The sequence below is a fragment of the Saimiri boliviensis genome, chromosome 6 (genome assembly GCF_048565385.1).
Source record: "Saimiri boliviensis isolate mSaiBol1 chromosome 6, mSaiBol1.pri, whole genome shotgun sequence".
NCBI lineage: Eukaryota > Metazoa > Chordata > Mammalia > Primates > Cebidae > Saimiri > Saimiri boliviensis.
Window position 1 is genome coordinate 52,914,755 of NC_133454.1, and position 13,732 is coordinate 52,928,486.

The 13,732-nt window shown below is 46.1% G+C and overlaps 1 protein-coding gene across 18 annotated transcripts in view; it reads left to right on the top strand.

The window, feature by feature from the left end:
• Window positions 1-13,732, top strand: part of CEP164 (centrosomal protein 164) — an 89,486-nt gene that overhangs the window by 43,553 nt on the left and 32,201 nt on the right. For all 18 annotated transcript variants that reach the window (XM_074400639.1, XM_074400641.1, XM_074400640.1 and 15 more), the window contains 6 exons: window positions 543-701; window positions 1,114-1,248; window positions 2,151-2,228; window positions 9,252-9,635; window positions 11,586-11,666; window positions 13,535-13,618. In XM_074400639.1, coding sequence (XP_074256740.1) covers window positions 543-701; window positions 1,114-1,248; window positions 2,151-2,228; window positions 9,252-9,635; window positions 11,586-11,666; window positions 13,535-13,618 — 921 coding nt within the window. The remainder of the gene's footprint in view (window positions 1-542; window positions 702-1,113; window positions 1,249-2,150; window positions 2,229-9,251; window positions 9,636-11,585; window positions 11,667-13,534; window positions 13,619-13,732) is intronic.

A 13,732-nucleotide genomic window follows, 5' to 3' on the forward strand; every position in this document is an offset into this window, starting at 1 on the left:
AATGGGTAGCACCGTGTTGGGCAGGATGGTTTCGATCTCCTGACCTCGTGATCTGCCCACTTTGGCCTCCCAAAGTGCTGGAATTACAGGTGTAAGCCACTGTGCCCAGCCCTAATTTTTGTATTTTTTGGTAGAAATGGAATTTCACTATATTGGCCAGGCTGGTCTTGAATTCCTGACCTCGTGATCTGCTTGCCTTGGCCTCCCAAAGTGCTGGGATTACAGGTGTGAGCCACCACGCCCAGCCTCCTATTTGGCTTCTGAAAGGAGAGCAGAACCCCATGCTGCATCTGCCAGATGTAAAAGAACTGTTTACTGTGAGACAGCATGAGAGTTATGAGAATCAGGAAACCAGGCTGTGATTTCTCACATAGTTGGCACAATGGTAATTTCTGGATGTTGTGTTTCATTAGCAGCCTCTGAGCGGAGGTGGTTTAAATTTGAGTGTGCAGGATTTAGGTGTTTTATTTTTATGTCTGTCTCTAACACACTCAGAGTCACACGGTTTCTTGGGTTGTAACAAGATGTTTTCTGTTGCCCAGGCCCTGGGTTCCTCGTTAGCCCCAGTTCATGTTCCTCTTGGGGGACTGGCTCCGTTGCGAGGCCTTGTGGATACCCCACCCTCTGCTCTTCGTGGATCTCAAAGCGTGAGCCTGGGGAGCTCAGTGGAGTCTGGACGTCAGCTTGGAGAACTTGTGCTGGTCAGTACTTTCTCTTGTGTTCAGTGTATTTAGTTCCTATGAGTGCCCCCCGATGTGCCATACTAGGAACCATGGCCTAGGGGTGAGAAATAGAGGGAATTGGTGGAGTCCTCAGGGTTCATAATCTAGTTGGGAAAATGTAATTCACACCGGTATGAATGCAGACTCTGGGCTGTGGAGGATAGACCCATGCTGTAGGGACATCAGTGCTGATTTCCCAGTCTATGCAGCCAAGGCAGTAGGAGTGGCCCAAGGGAGTCATTGGTGTGAACTGGAGTTGCCAGGTCAGCTTCATGGATGTGTTGGGGCTTGATCTAGGAGACACGGACATAGAGAATGGGAAGGAGCATTCTAAAAGTCATTCCAAAGGTCTTCCAAGTGAGTCCTTTGACTGTCCGTCTCTATTTTGAAGCCTTCACAGGGTCTCAAGACCTCTGCTTCTGCAAAGGGTCTCTTGGGCTCCATAAGTGAAGACAAGAATGCTCTTAGCCTCTTGGCTTTAGGAGAAGAAACCAATGAGGAGGATGAGGAGGAAAGTGACAACCAGGTAATGATGAAGTCCTCTCCCTGGCCTGGAAACCCTCCATGCAATATTTTTTCCTTTTGAAATTTTTTTTACTGTGATTAAAAAAATATGTAGCATAAAATTTACCCTTTTAACCTTGTGAAAGGTAAAATTCAGTGGTATTAATTCACAATGTTGTGCACCCATCACCACTATCCATTTCTTTTCTTTTTTTTTTTTTTTGGCATTCCCCCTCTTCCCACTATTCATTTCTAGAACTTGTTCATCATCCCAAATAACAGTTCTGTACCTATTGAGCAATAACTTCCTATTCCCTTTCCCTCCAGCCCCTGGAAACCTAATCTGCTTTCTGTGTCTATGAATTTACCTATTCTAGGTACCTCCTGTAAGTGGAATTATACACTATTTGTCTTATTGTATCTGGCTTATTTCACTTAGCATAATGTTTCAAGGGTCATCTATGTATCTAATACAAGCATGTATTAGAACTTTGGTCCTTTTTAAGGCTGAATAATATTCCATGGTATGGATATGCTACATTTTGTTTATTTACTCATCTGTTGATGAATATATGAGTTGTTTCCACCTTCGGCAGTCTCTGTGCTACTTTTTAAAAAAGCAAGAATGGTTTTTTTGGCCCACAGCTTCATTTCTCAAGCAGTCTATTATCCTTCTAGATCTGATCCAGAAAGTACAGCCAGCAGAGAGCACCTTGGCTACTTGCTTGGTGCACAGCATAGTTTGTGCTGGATGGAAAACCATTTAGTGAGGCAGCCTCGGTGGTGGTCCTGCTCTCAGTCGTCTGAAGCCCTGCCTGGGCCCACCTGCAGCTTAGCAGTGCCCTATTTTTCCCTCTGCAAACCTCTCACCCTGGGTTGACCAGTTTCCTTATACTTACCACATGTCATCATTTTTGTTTCTAGAGTGTCCACAGCTCAAGTGAGCCTCTTAAGAACCTACACCTGGACATTGGGGCACTGGGGGGTGACTTTGAATATGAGGTAAGAGCTCTAATCCCTACAGGCAAATGTGTCAGCCTGGCATATCCCTTCTTTTTTTTTTTTTTTTTTTTTTTTTTAATTAAGGCCCCCTACTATGTGGGATGGATATTTGGAAAAATAACCATTTTGTCCCAGTCCTGTCCAGATGGGATATCCGGAGTTTGGGGGAAGGACAAGAATAAATGCATAGATTCCTGTCCCTTCTAGACCCTGCCTCTAAACAAACGAACGTCAACACTCATTATATTATCGTAATACCTAAAACCTTGAACTCCTGGGTTCAAGTGGTCCTCTGCCTCAGCCTCCTGAGTAGTTAGGACTTACAGGCATGTGCCCCCATGCCTGGCTACTTTTTAAATTTTTGCAAATACAAGGTCTCTCTATTGACCAGACTGGTCTCAAACTTCGGCCTCAAGCAGTCCTTCCATCTTGATCTTTCAAAATGCTGGAATTACAGGTGTGAGCCATTGTGCCCAGCAATGTGTTTTATACTTAGAAAGGAGCTTTGTCTACCATGTATCCTTTGTTTAGTGTCCAATTTGTTAATTTAAATATAACATTTCTCTAAATATTCCCAAAGTATTTATACAACTAATTAATCATGAACTCACCAATTAGATTTCTCCAAACACTTAAATATTGGTTGCAGGCTCAATAAGTTAAACTTTTTACAAGTCTAATATACCAAGTTCTTTTAAATACTTTGAATACTTTAACATCAAACAAGTCACTGACACTTTATTAGAATGATCACAGAACTGGCCAGTAAAACAGAATTGCTTATATCCTGGATTTAAATTTGTTTTCTCATTATCTCTTATTATTTCTGACTTGTTTCTTAGAAATCACCTTGCCTTAAGAGCCAGGATTAATGTCTCGGGCCACCTGAGGTTTCCGATGCTGGCCAAAAGCTCCTGATTTGGTTCTTGAGACCTGAGTTGTGGGTGACCCAAGTCTAGCCCTTGGACAGGGATTTTTTTTTTTTTTTTTCTTTTTTTGAGACTGGATCTCATCCTGTTGCACAGGCTGGAGTGCATGTCAGCCTCCCAAGTAGTTGTGACCACAGGTGCCTGCCACCACACCAGCTATTATTTGTATTTTTTGTAGAGACAGGGTTTTGCTGTGTTGTCCTTGCTAGTCTCGAACTCCTGGGCTTAAGTGATCCATCTGCCTTGGCCTCCCAAAGGATTACAGGGATTACAGGTGTGAGCCACTGTGCCCAGCCTAGCATTCTTTTTGTAGTTAGACTTTACCTGTTATCTCAGAAACCGTTCAGCATTTTGGCTGTGCGCAGTCAGATATGTTTTGATTATGACTTCACTATTTCTTGTCAAATGTGACCTTTTTTCCTAAGTGTCCTATCTTTATTATCAAGCTAATATATGTCTGCTTTGAAACTGTTCCTTCTGAGTGGGGCCTGGTCTGGAAGGATTAAGTCTAAAGCCTTCAGACTATTTGGTTCCCTGAAATGACAATTTTCTTTTCTTCACCACCAGTAAGACCTATATTGATGGAATCAAAGGAGATGCTCAGGCTTTATGCCTAGAAGGTTGACCATGTATAGGACTAGGGGTGTCAGGAGGACTTACTTGCTTGATAATCTCTATGAGAATGAGCATATTGAGGCTGGAGATTCTGCCCTATTCATTTCTGTATGCCCAGGCAGCAGCTATCCCACTCCCTCTGAAACATAGGAAGCACTGGGTGTGTTTCGTTCAACAGTCCAGAGAATGAATTTGTGAATAAGTGAATGAGCCATGCCGGCACAGAGAGAGTGTCTGGGCAGGTTGTGTCGTATTTTTTCTTCTCTTGGCTTTCCCAGGTTTTGGGTAGAGTGGGTACTTGGTCCCTGCTGTCAGCTGGTGGATTGAAGAACCTGATATGGGTTGATCATGATTTACTTTGACCTTGGGCAAGTTAACATTTAACTTCATAATGGATTGTAAATGTCAACAAAAAAGGCTTTTTCTTCTTTGAAAGGTGGATTTCTAGAAGCTTTTCTTCTGATGACTGTGTGCTTCTTTGCGGGGGGTGGGGACTTTTGAACACTTTTATACCCTCTTTAATATAAATAGGCACCCCAGTGTGATGAGGGGAAATGTCTAGAGTGGGTGGTGTTAAGTACACCTCCTACCCCTGTCTCTAGCATCCCCGCAGATTTAGTTCTTTTTGTCACATGGAGTGTTGGATTCTATGTTCTAACTTAAGGCAGGAATCAGGCTTTTCTTGTTGGGAGTATTAGTGGTAGGGGTGAATGGGGGGTTTCAGGAAAGTCAATGCTGCCTCTGCTTGGGCCCTACTCTTTGAAAATGGCTTTTGTCCCAGTTTACAGTCTTTGGATTCTCTGAACTACCCACTTTTCCCCACTCCTGAGTGTCCCAGACAGCCTAGGATGAAAGTGGACTTCTGAGGTTAGTTCTACCCTGTCTCACTGGGAAGTCACTTTGCTCATGATTCCATGAGAGGGCAGTAGGATGGCAAGAATGCATCTGTTGTCTCCTTCCTCTCCTGCTTTCCAACTTAAGCCGACTTTGAGTCTGTTACAGACTGAAGAGAGAGAGGCTTATGGAACTGACACTGAACAGGGTGAGCAAAACCCAGCAGGCTGTAGGGTAGGTGAGCAGACTTTATGTGGCCATGTGGTGCTGGTGAAAAGCCCATCAGTGGATCAAAGGAGCGGGAGGGAGGTTGGGCTTAGAAATCACAGGATGATGTCAGTGCGATTAGAAAGTGCTAACAACACTGGGGAGCTGTGCAAAGAAGTGAGACCAACTGGGCAGGAATGAAGTCTGAAAAATAAATTGGACTCATGATCAGCTTGGTGGGGGTCTCTGCACAACAGGGTCAGTGCACAGACATGGGTTCAGCTCCTCCTTCATGCCCTGTCCCCCGTGCTTGTGGATTACAGGGGTCCTTGTCTTGTGGTCTGGGCAGAAGGAGGGGAACCTCATGGCTTTTGGGGGGCATGCTACATATTCATGAGATGATTCTTACAAGCTCTCTCCTGCTCTCTCCTCATGCAGATGGTAAAGTCTTTTTTGAAAAAGCAGCAGAAATATGCCTTGCGATTCTCAAGGACCTGGGGCTGTGGAAGGAGGAGACAGAAGGAGTGTGTGCAGGGATGAGCTGAGGGCAAAGCTCTGCTGAGACTGAGGCCCCACCTCTGCCTTCACTTCCCACAGAGCCCAGGGCAGGAGACGCACTTGGGTGCCCAGAGTGTGTATCCTGCTTGGAGCTTCAGGCCTTGGGCCCGGAGACAAGGGTCAGGGGCTAGGTGAAAGGAGATACTCATGGAGTTGGATGGCTTCTCCAGACACTCAGCTCTTGTGCATTCATTTGTGGGTAATCTACAACACATGCTTTGCCTCCCTTTGCCTTCCCCACCCTCGAGGTGCTGTCCTGTGGTTGTAGTTAGTCAACATGGTGCAGAGAATGCAAAGTCATTTATTTTAATATTACCCATGTTTTACTGTTTTAGGTAAGGCAGACTAGAATGAGCCCCATCATATGAAAATTTTCTTTTGAAGAATTTAAGCATAAGAGTTGGGCCTAAGATTATTACAATTTGGCTATGTCCTCTCATGTGTAAAAATGGGAATCTCTCTCTTTTTAATTTTTATTTTAAGTTCCGGATGTACATGCAGGTTTGTTATCTAGGTGAACTTGTGTCTTGGGGGTTTGTTATACAGATTATTTCATCACCCAGGCATTAAGCCCAGTACCCATTAGTTATTTTTCCTGTTCTTCTCAAGGATGGGGAATCTCTACCTGTATCTTGTATTCTCTGAACTTTTGATAGGTTGCTTGTTTTTCCATCATCTTGAATAGTTAATTAATAGCTAACATTTGCTTAGCTATTTTTCGTTTAATAAGTACTATAATAAATATAGTCTAATCCCTATGTAACCTTATAAAATAAATATCACGTCTCCTTTTTGCAGGCTGGGAAGGGAAACCTCAACTCCTAGCTTTGCATGACCCACTTATTCATGTTTAACAATTCGTTCAACAAACCTTTACTAAGCATTTATTATGTGCCGGAAACTAGGTATGGAGGACAATGAGGAGCTAATTTGGTGACAAAAACAGATAAGGAAATCAGCAAATACAATAGCTATTAAGACAGATGATAGGAAGGCTTATCTCAGGTCAGCTGACCCAGGGATTAAGGAAGGCATCCTGTAAGAGGTGATGCGGTGAGGACCAGTGGGAGTGTGTCGGGGTATTGTGTGTGTATGTGTGCTTTAGGAATTGCATGGCAAAGTAGTGAACTAGTGTGATGTTTATCCACAGGTGGGGGGAGAGAGTGTCTGAGGGTTTGGCTGGAGGTGAGCCATGAGAGGCAGGCAGGAGCTGGGCCTTAAGGGCTGTGGGCCAAGTAGGAGTATACACTTTATCCTGAAGGCCATAGGGACTGTTTATCTGATACCTCCTTTGTCCTCACATCTAAGGTGTACTGGTAGGCAGTCTTCTTAGGACCAGGTTGCACTTGCAACTTCAAGCTGTGGGGAGCCTTTCCTTAATCTTGGGATGAGCCTGGCCAGGGAGGGTTGGCCCTGCTTGCTGAGTAAGGGGGTGTGGTTGTCCTGACACCCTTAGCCCAACCCAGGCAACTCTCACCTCATTCTTGGAGTCCTCAGAAACCCACAGACATTTGGTGGTATAGAGACAAAAAAGGCCATTAGGCTCAGCCTGAAGCTGCTTCACTTGAAGAGAAGTTTTTCTTCCTTCTCTAAGCCCAGTGTTCCTGGCAGCTTTATTCCATGCTGGAGGTTAGGGATGCTGGGAGGGGCAGCACTGGTGGCTACCTGCATGCATGCTGCCAAGACATGAGCTTCCTTCATGCCTTCTTTACTTCCCTTTCTGCTCTTCTTTCAGGGACAGGCTTGGGCCTGGTGACAGTATCACCACTGTGTCTAGTGGCCTCTTTGCTTTGGGCAGTCAAGGCTCATAACCAAAACCTTTGGGAACATTTCACTTTTCTCAATATTAGCTCAGTTCGTCAAGGGCAGGATCTATGTCTTGGCCGTATTTGGATTCCCAAGGCAGTGTTTGGCACATAGAATGTGCTCAGTGAATGAATGTGTAAGTCTCATTACATAACATAAGTTAACATTCATGGGACATTGGCAGTGTGCCATTCACAATTCTGAGTTCCTTAACTCAGTTGATGAGTGCTAACTCACTTAGTCTTCCCAACAACACTCCCTATGAGGTAGGCACTACTACATCCCAGTATTTTATTGAAAGAAACTGAGGCACATTCATAGACATAAGTAATTTGCTTAAGGTCACACATCTGTTAAGCGTGGAACCGAAATTTGAGCCCGGGCAGCCTCTGTCTCCAAAGCTGAGCTCTGAGTGACTCTGCTTTACTGACCTGCTTAATCATCCATAGGAAGCCTGGGTTAGCTTCTCAGTAGACTGTCAGGCTTGCAGGCAGAGGGTAATTTCTGTGGGCACAGCAGACACCGTAACAAAGCATCAATAAATGCCATGCTTAGGGCTTGTTGTTGGACCTCTCCACTCTCTAGTCATCATGGTCCTTGAGTCTTCAGAACAGGGAATCAGGAAGCCTTAAAAATTTCTCATCAGAAGTTATTCAGTCTGGCAGCCCAAGTATCAGCATAGATGCTTTCTGAGAGGAAGGCTTCTCAGCCCAAGCCCAGTAGAGATCACTGGCTGTATTTCCAAGGGAGGGTTTTCTTTTTCTCTTTTGACTGACTCTAAGGAATTTAGTGGAAGCAGCCTTAGGTTTTTACTGGTCTTTAAAGTGAGGTTTGTGTGTAAGAAGCAGGGCGTGGCCACTGTAGGGATGCACTGCTCAGATCTCCTTTCCAGAGACCCTGCCAAGGGGAGGTTAGTAGAGATTGACAGCCTCCAGTCACCCTTTCTATCCTCCTTGCTTCATGGAAGGCTGTGTTTTCTACTGGTGATGGGGAACAACAGGGGTCTGAAAGCAGAGCCATTTCTGCAGATATGGGACGCCTGATTGGTGACTCTGCTGGGCTGGCCAAGACTTTCTCAGAGCTGGAGAAAGTCTGGAGGCTCTGCCTACTTCCTTTATCCTTTATAGACATCTGCCGTAAATCTCTCACGCATCTAACCCTACCTTGTCATCTGCTTCTCAGAGGACCCAAGTCAGCAGTGCTTGGTGAGGCTGCTATCTCTGAGGCTGATCTGTGTGTACCTGGGAGGCTTTAGGGACGAAGAGCACTGTCCTGTTAGTTTTTCCCCTGCTGTCTATTAAACATGAAAAATAGAAATTTGAGAATTTGCTGCCTTTCTCTCATGTGATGATCCATCATCATCTTAAATAAATATTGGCTTTTGAGTTGCAGTCTTATGATGTGGCTAATAGGGCTGGAGCGAGACAGATTTATTACTTGAGGAGATGATAGGTGGTGACAGAGTTGTATCATCCGGTGCAGTGACTTCCAGGCCCTCCAGTGGATGGGGATCAGTGTGGGTCCAAATCACTATATAAATTCCAATTCTGTAGATCTAGGTTGGAGTCAGGAATCTGTGTTTTAAAGAGCAGAGTGGGCTGGGCATGGTGGCTTACGCCTGTAATCCCAGCATTTTTGGAGGCTGAGGCACGTGAATTGCTTGAGGCCAGGAGTTTGAGGCCAGCCTGGCAAAACCAAGCATGGCAAAACCCTGTCTCTACTAAAAATACAAAAAATAGCCAGGTGTGGTGGTACACACCTATAGTCCTAGCTGCTCAGGAGGCGGAGGCACGAGAATCACTTGACCCTGGAGGCAGAGGTTGCAGTGAACTGAGATTGTGCCACTGCACTCCAGCCTGGGCAACAGAGTGAGACTCTGTCTCAAAAAAATAAATAAATAAATAAAAATAAAAAAAAAATAAATTTAAAAACTGGGCGTTGGACAATTACTGGGTAAGAACTCAAGCTCAGGCCTGTGGGAATCACGGAATAGCATTTCCGTCTGGTACCGCGTCTCAACTCCTTTTGCACGTTCCTTATGTCTTCCTTTCTAACATGGTCTGTTGTTTCCTAGGAGTCTCTGAGAACAAGCCAGCCAGAGAAGAGAGATGTTTCTCTGGATTCAGATGCTGCTGGTCCCCCTACTCCCTGCAAGCCCTCCAGCCCAGGTGCAGATAGCAGTCTGAGCAGTGCTGATGGCAAAGGGCGACAGGGAAGTGGGGCAAGACCTGGAATTCCAGAAAAAGAGGAAAATGAGAAGAGTGAACCTGAGGCTTCCAGGAATCTGGTGACCCCTAAGGTGGACCCTACAGGTGATGAGCCTGCCAAAGCCTCTGAAAAGGAGGCACCAGAGGAGACAGTAGATGCAGGAGAGGAGGGTTGCAGGAGGGAAGAGGCAGCCAAGGAGCCAAAGAAGACAGCTTCTGCTCTGGAAGAGGGCAGTTCAGACGCCAGCCAAGTAAGTCACCGTGTCCCATAGGCAGGGGCCGGCTGTGGCCCTCTGCTGCTCTGTTCAGCCTTGGGCAGGGTCCTATCCCCACATCTTTATTACTGAGTCAGGAGCTTCATTTGCAGTCCCTTCACTGGGCTGTCAGCATCAGCCAGAGCCCTTAATTGTGACAAATATGCCGAGACCCAGCAGGCAGTAAAATCCTGAATAAAGCTGCAAACCTGCTGGCACTCCAAATTGAGAGCAGAAATTTGCTTTTCCATTGGCACCCTCCTGGAATGTTCATTTTCTTTTCTCCTACTTCCTTCCTCTCGTGCTTCTTACCTCCCTCTTGTACATATTTTTTTCTGTTTTATTTTTGAGACAGGGTCTCACTCTGTAGCCCAGGCTTGGAGTGCAGTGGTGTGATCTTGGCTCACTGCAGCCTTGACCTCCAGGACTCAAACAGTCCTCCTGCTTCATCATAGTTCAGGGTGCTTTTTGGCAGAGCATTACCTCAGCCTCTCGGGTTGCTGAGACCACAGACGTGTCACCACGCTCGGCTAATTTTTGTATTTTTTGTAGAGACAGGGTTTTGCCATGTTGCCCAGGCTGATCTCTAACTCCTGAGCTCAAGTGATCTGGCCACCTCATCATAGTTTGGGTGTCTTTTCTGTTTTTTTTTTTTTGAGACAGAGTGTCGGTCCTTTACCCCAGCTTGGTACAGTGGTGCAGTCTTGGCTCACTGCAACCTCTGCCTCCCAGGTTCAAGCGATTCTTGTGCTTACCCTCCCGAGTAGCTGGGACCACAGGCATGCACCACCACACCTGGCTAATTTGTTTATTTTTGGTAGAGATGGGGTTTTGTCATGTTGCCCAGGTTGATCTTGAACTCCTGAGCTCACCTTCTATCCGTCTGCCTCAGCCTCCCAAACTGCTGGGATTACAGGCATGAGCCACTGATCCTGGCTCCCCTTGGACTTCTTGACAAGTACAAGAAGTTTGGGGCAGTCATGGATGCAGCAGTTGGAGTTCCTATAGAGAGAGAACGTTGTATGTTGTAGTGAGGTCGGGGGGCGGTGGTGGTCGGGGGGCGATAGGTACATTTGGGAGTGTTCTACCCCAGCACAGGTAGATTAGGTGACAAGAAGACTCTTCTCGTCCATTTTTGTGGCTCTTCCTGAACTATCCCAAGACATGGGAGTGGTTGTTTTGGCAAGACCAGGCCAATGACCAAAATGGACAGAAGCAAGTCTGAATGGGGAGATCCTTTGGCATTTTAGACTTTTCAACCCTTAGTCCTGTTCCTCCTCCAGGTAGATAGTGAGGGAATTCATTTAAAGAGCTTTTATTGACTGGGCATGGTGGCTCATGCCTGTAATCCCAGCACTTTGGGAGGCCCAGGTAGGTGGATGACTTGAGGTCAGGCGTTTGAGACCACTGGCCAACATGGTGAAACCCCGTCTCTACTAAAAATATAAAAATTAGCTGGGCATGGTGATGCGTACCTATAATCCCAGCTACTTGGGAGGCTGAGGCAGGAGAACCACTTGAACCTAGGAGGTGGAGGCTGCAGTGAGCTGAGATGACGCCACTGCACCCCACCCTGAGGGACAAAGTGAGACTGTCTTGGGAAAAAAAAAGCTTTAATCTATTTTCTGGGAAACATGCTCTCCTTCTGATTTTTAGGATAGCATCAGACTTTCATACTGCCACCTTTCTAACTATCTCCACTACTCTTGGCTCTTCTTACTTGTGTAAATCCTTCTGATCTGATTCAGAGTGTGGTTGTCTCTAGGCTGTGCGCATGTCCAGAGAGAATGGCAGGATCCACAGGCCTCCTTTAGGTTTTCCAGAAGAGTGGATTTCAGTTTGGCCTGAGCCCTATATTGTCACCACGGCCTGAACAGAATGCCCTGGGTAGAGACGAGGACCCTTTATGCTCTGCTGAGGGATTTCTCTGTGTGTCTCTCTCTCCAGGAATTGGAAATTAGTGAACATATGAAGGAACCACAGCTCTCAGAATCCATAGCTTCCGACCCCGAGTCCTTCTGTGGGCTGGTGAGTTTTGAGATGAGGCAGTAGAGTGGTGGTGAAGAGCATGGATTTGTGTCTCCAGGGTTAAGTAATTTGCCTCGGATCACAAAGCTTGTAAGGGGACAATTTTGAACTCATGCTCGAGTCTTATCTAGCTCCAGTTTCTCAACACATTAACTAAGGGTAATACTACCTATTTTATAGGTTTGTTGTGAGAAGAAAGTGAGGCAGAGAATGTAAAATGTTAGCATAGAAACATTAATAATAATGTTATATATAAAATAACATAACATGTTAACTGTTTTTACTATTACTATTCTGTGAATTGCTTGTGTGATCATGTGAGTCACCTCTAGCAGGAGCATTATATGAGCCTAGGAGGTTAGAGACTGGTGTGTTTGTGTTTATGGGATCACTGAGCTGTGGCGAGGACCAGTCCTCAACTTCTGGCCAGGAGGGATGCTGCGGCTTCATTTCTAAAATTAAGGCTTTGTCTTGGAATGCCAGCATCCGTGGTTTCTTTGTCCCAGACCTTCTACCCAGCCTGCTGTGTCCTGCTTTCATTTGCCAGGTCTGTACTTCAGGGGAATAGTTCAGGGTGCTTTTTGGCAGAGCATTACCTCTAGAAGCCATCCTCCATCTGTTTGGAGGAGGCAGATTAAAGGGAAGGGATTAGTGGGAGAGGGTCAGGGATGAACAGTAATGATATGAGGGGGTGCAGAGGAATTAGGAGGCTGTGTGTGCTTGTGCCTCACTGAGCCATGGGCTTAGGAAACAGATGGCAGCTGCATTCAGTGAAGTAGAACTCCAACTGAAAGGAAAATGTCACCAAAAAAAGAAGAAAAACCCACAAGCTAGAAAGGGAAGGCAAAAAGTCGTTGGCAAAAACTGTCCATGAAGAATCGCCATGTCACAGATCTCTTGGAAGCAAGGGGGCTGGCTCTTCTAAAGCAGTCACCCATGTGGAGAAATGTGCCCATCAGCATTTTTCTTCTCTATGGAAGTGGATGGAGGAGGCTGTGGACAGCGGGACCAGACTTTGTCTGAGCGTCCCACTATTAATCAGGGCTGATGTGACAGAACTGTCCCTATTAGCATGCCGTTGGGTAGCAGTCCTTCACTTAGCCCAGCCGGGATCTTAGGCTTAGAGAGGGTGGGACTGTGGGTCTGTGGCAGCCAAAGGACAGCAACAAACTGGCACCAGTGTGGGCACTTGCTGCCTGTCCCAGAGAAGCCAGTGCAGGAAGCACCACTAATTAACCCTCATTGTCTAGATGGGCACCTATATGGAATGGGGGATGGAATGAGCTGGAAAGAGCCAAACTGCTCACGGGTTTTCTGGGGATGTTGGCCTCTCTTCTCATGCCTGGTTGGGCACCACAGATGGGGAGAGATGCTGGAGAGCGACATCCTTCGCAGCATGTGTCATGGAAAGAGCTTGGGCTTTGGAGTCAGTACAGGGCCCCATCTGACCCTCAGGCCCCTGCTTTTCAGCTGTGTGACCTTGGGCGAGTTACATGTGCTCTCCAACCTGCTTATCTGTGAGATGAGGGTAAGAATTTTAGTCTCACAGGGTTATTTTTTCCCCATAGTTTTTATTACGAAAAATTTCAAACATATGGAACAATAAAAAAATTGTACAGTGAATATCCACATATACACCACGTATAGGCCACAATTAACATTTTACCATACTTGCTTTATCACGTATCTTTCTGTCTAGTCATGGTGTTATTTTGAAGATGAAATTAGTAGATGTTGAAATGTTTGGCACAGAGCTGGGCACAGAGTAGACATCTTTCTGGAAAGTGGAGTTAGGAGTAGTGAAGAGGCCTGGTGGGTGTTGACCGTGACAGAGGCAGCGTTGACCTTTGCATCTCCACTGTCTCCAGGACTTTGGTTTTCGCACCCGGATCTTGGAGCACTTGCTGGATGTTGATGTGCTTTCCCCCGTCCTGGATGGAGCCCTTTGGCAGGTGAGTCTCTCTGGGTGGCGGGCTGAGTTGGGGCCTCATTTCCCCTCACAACCACTTTTTTGGATAACCCAGAGCCAGGCCCTGCCCACCACAGGGTGTATTTCTGGAAGTTCT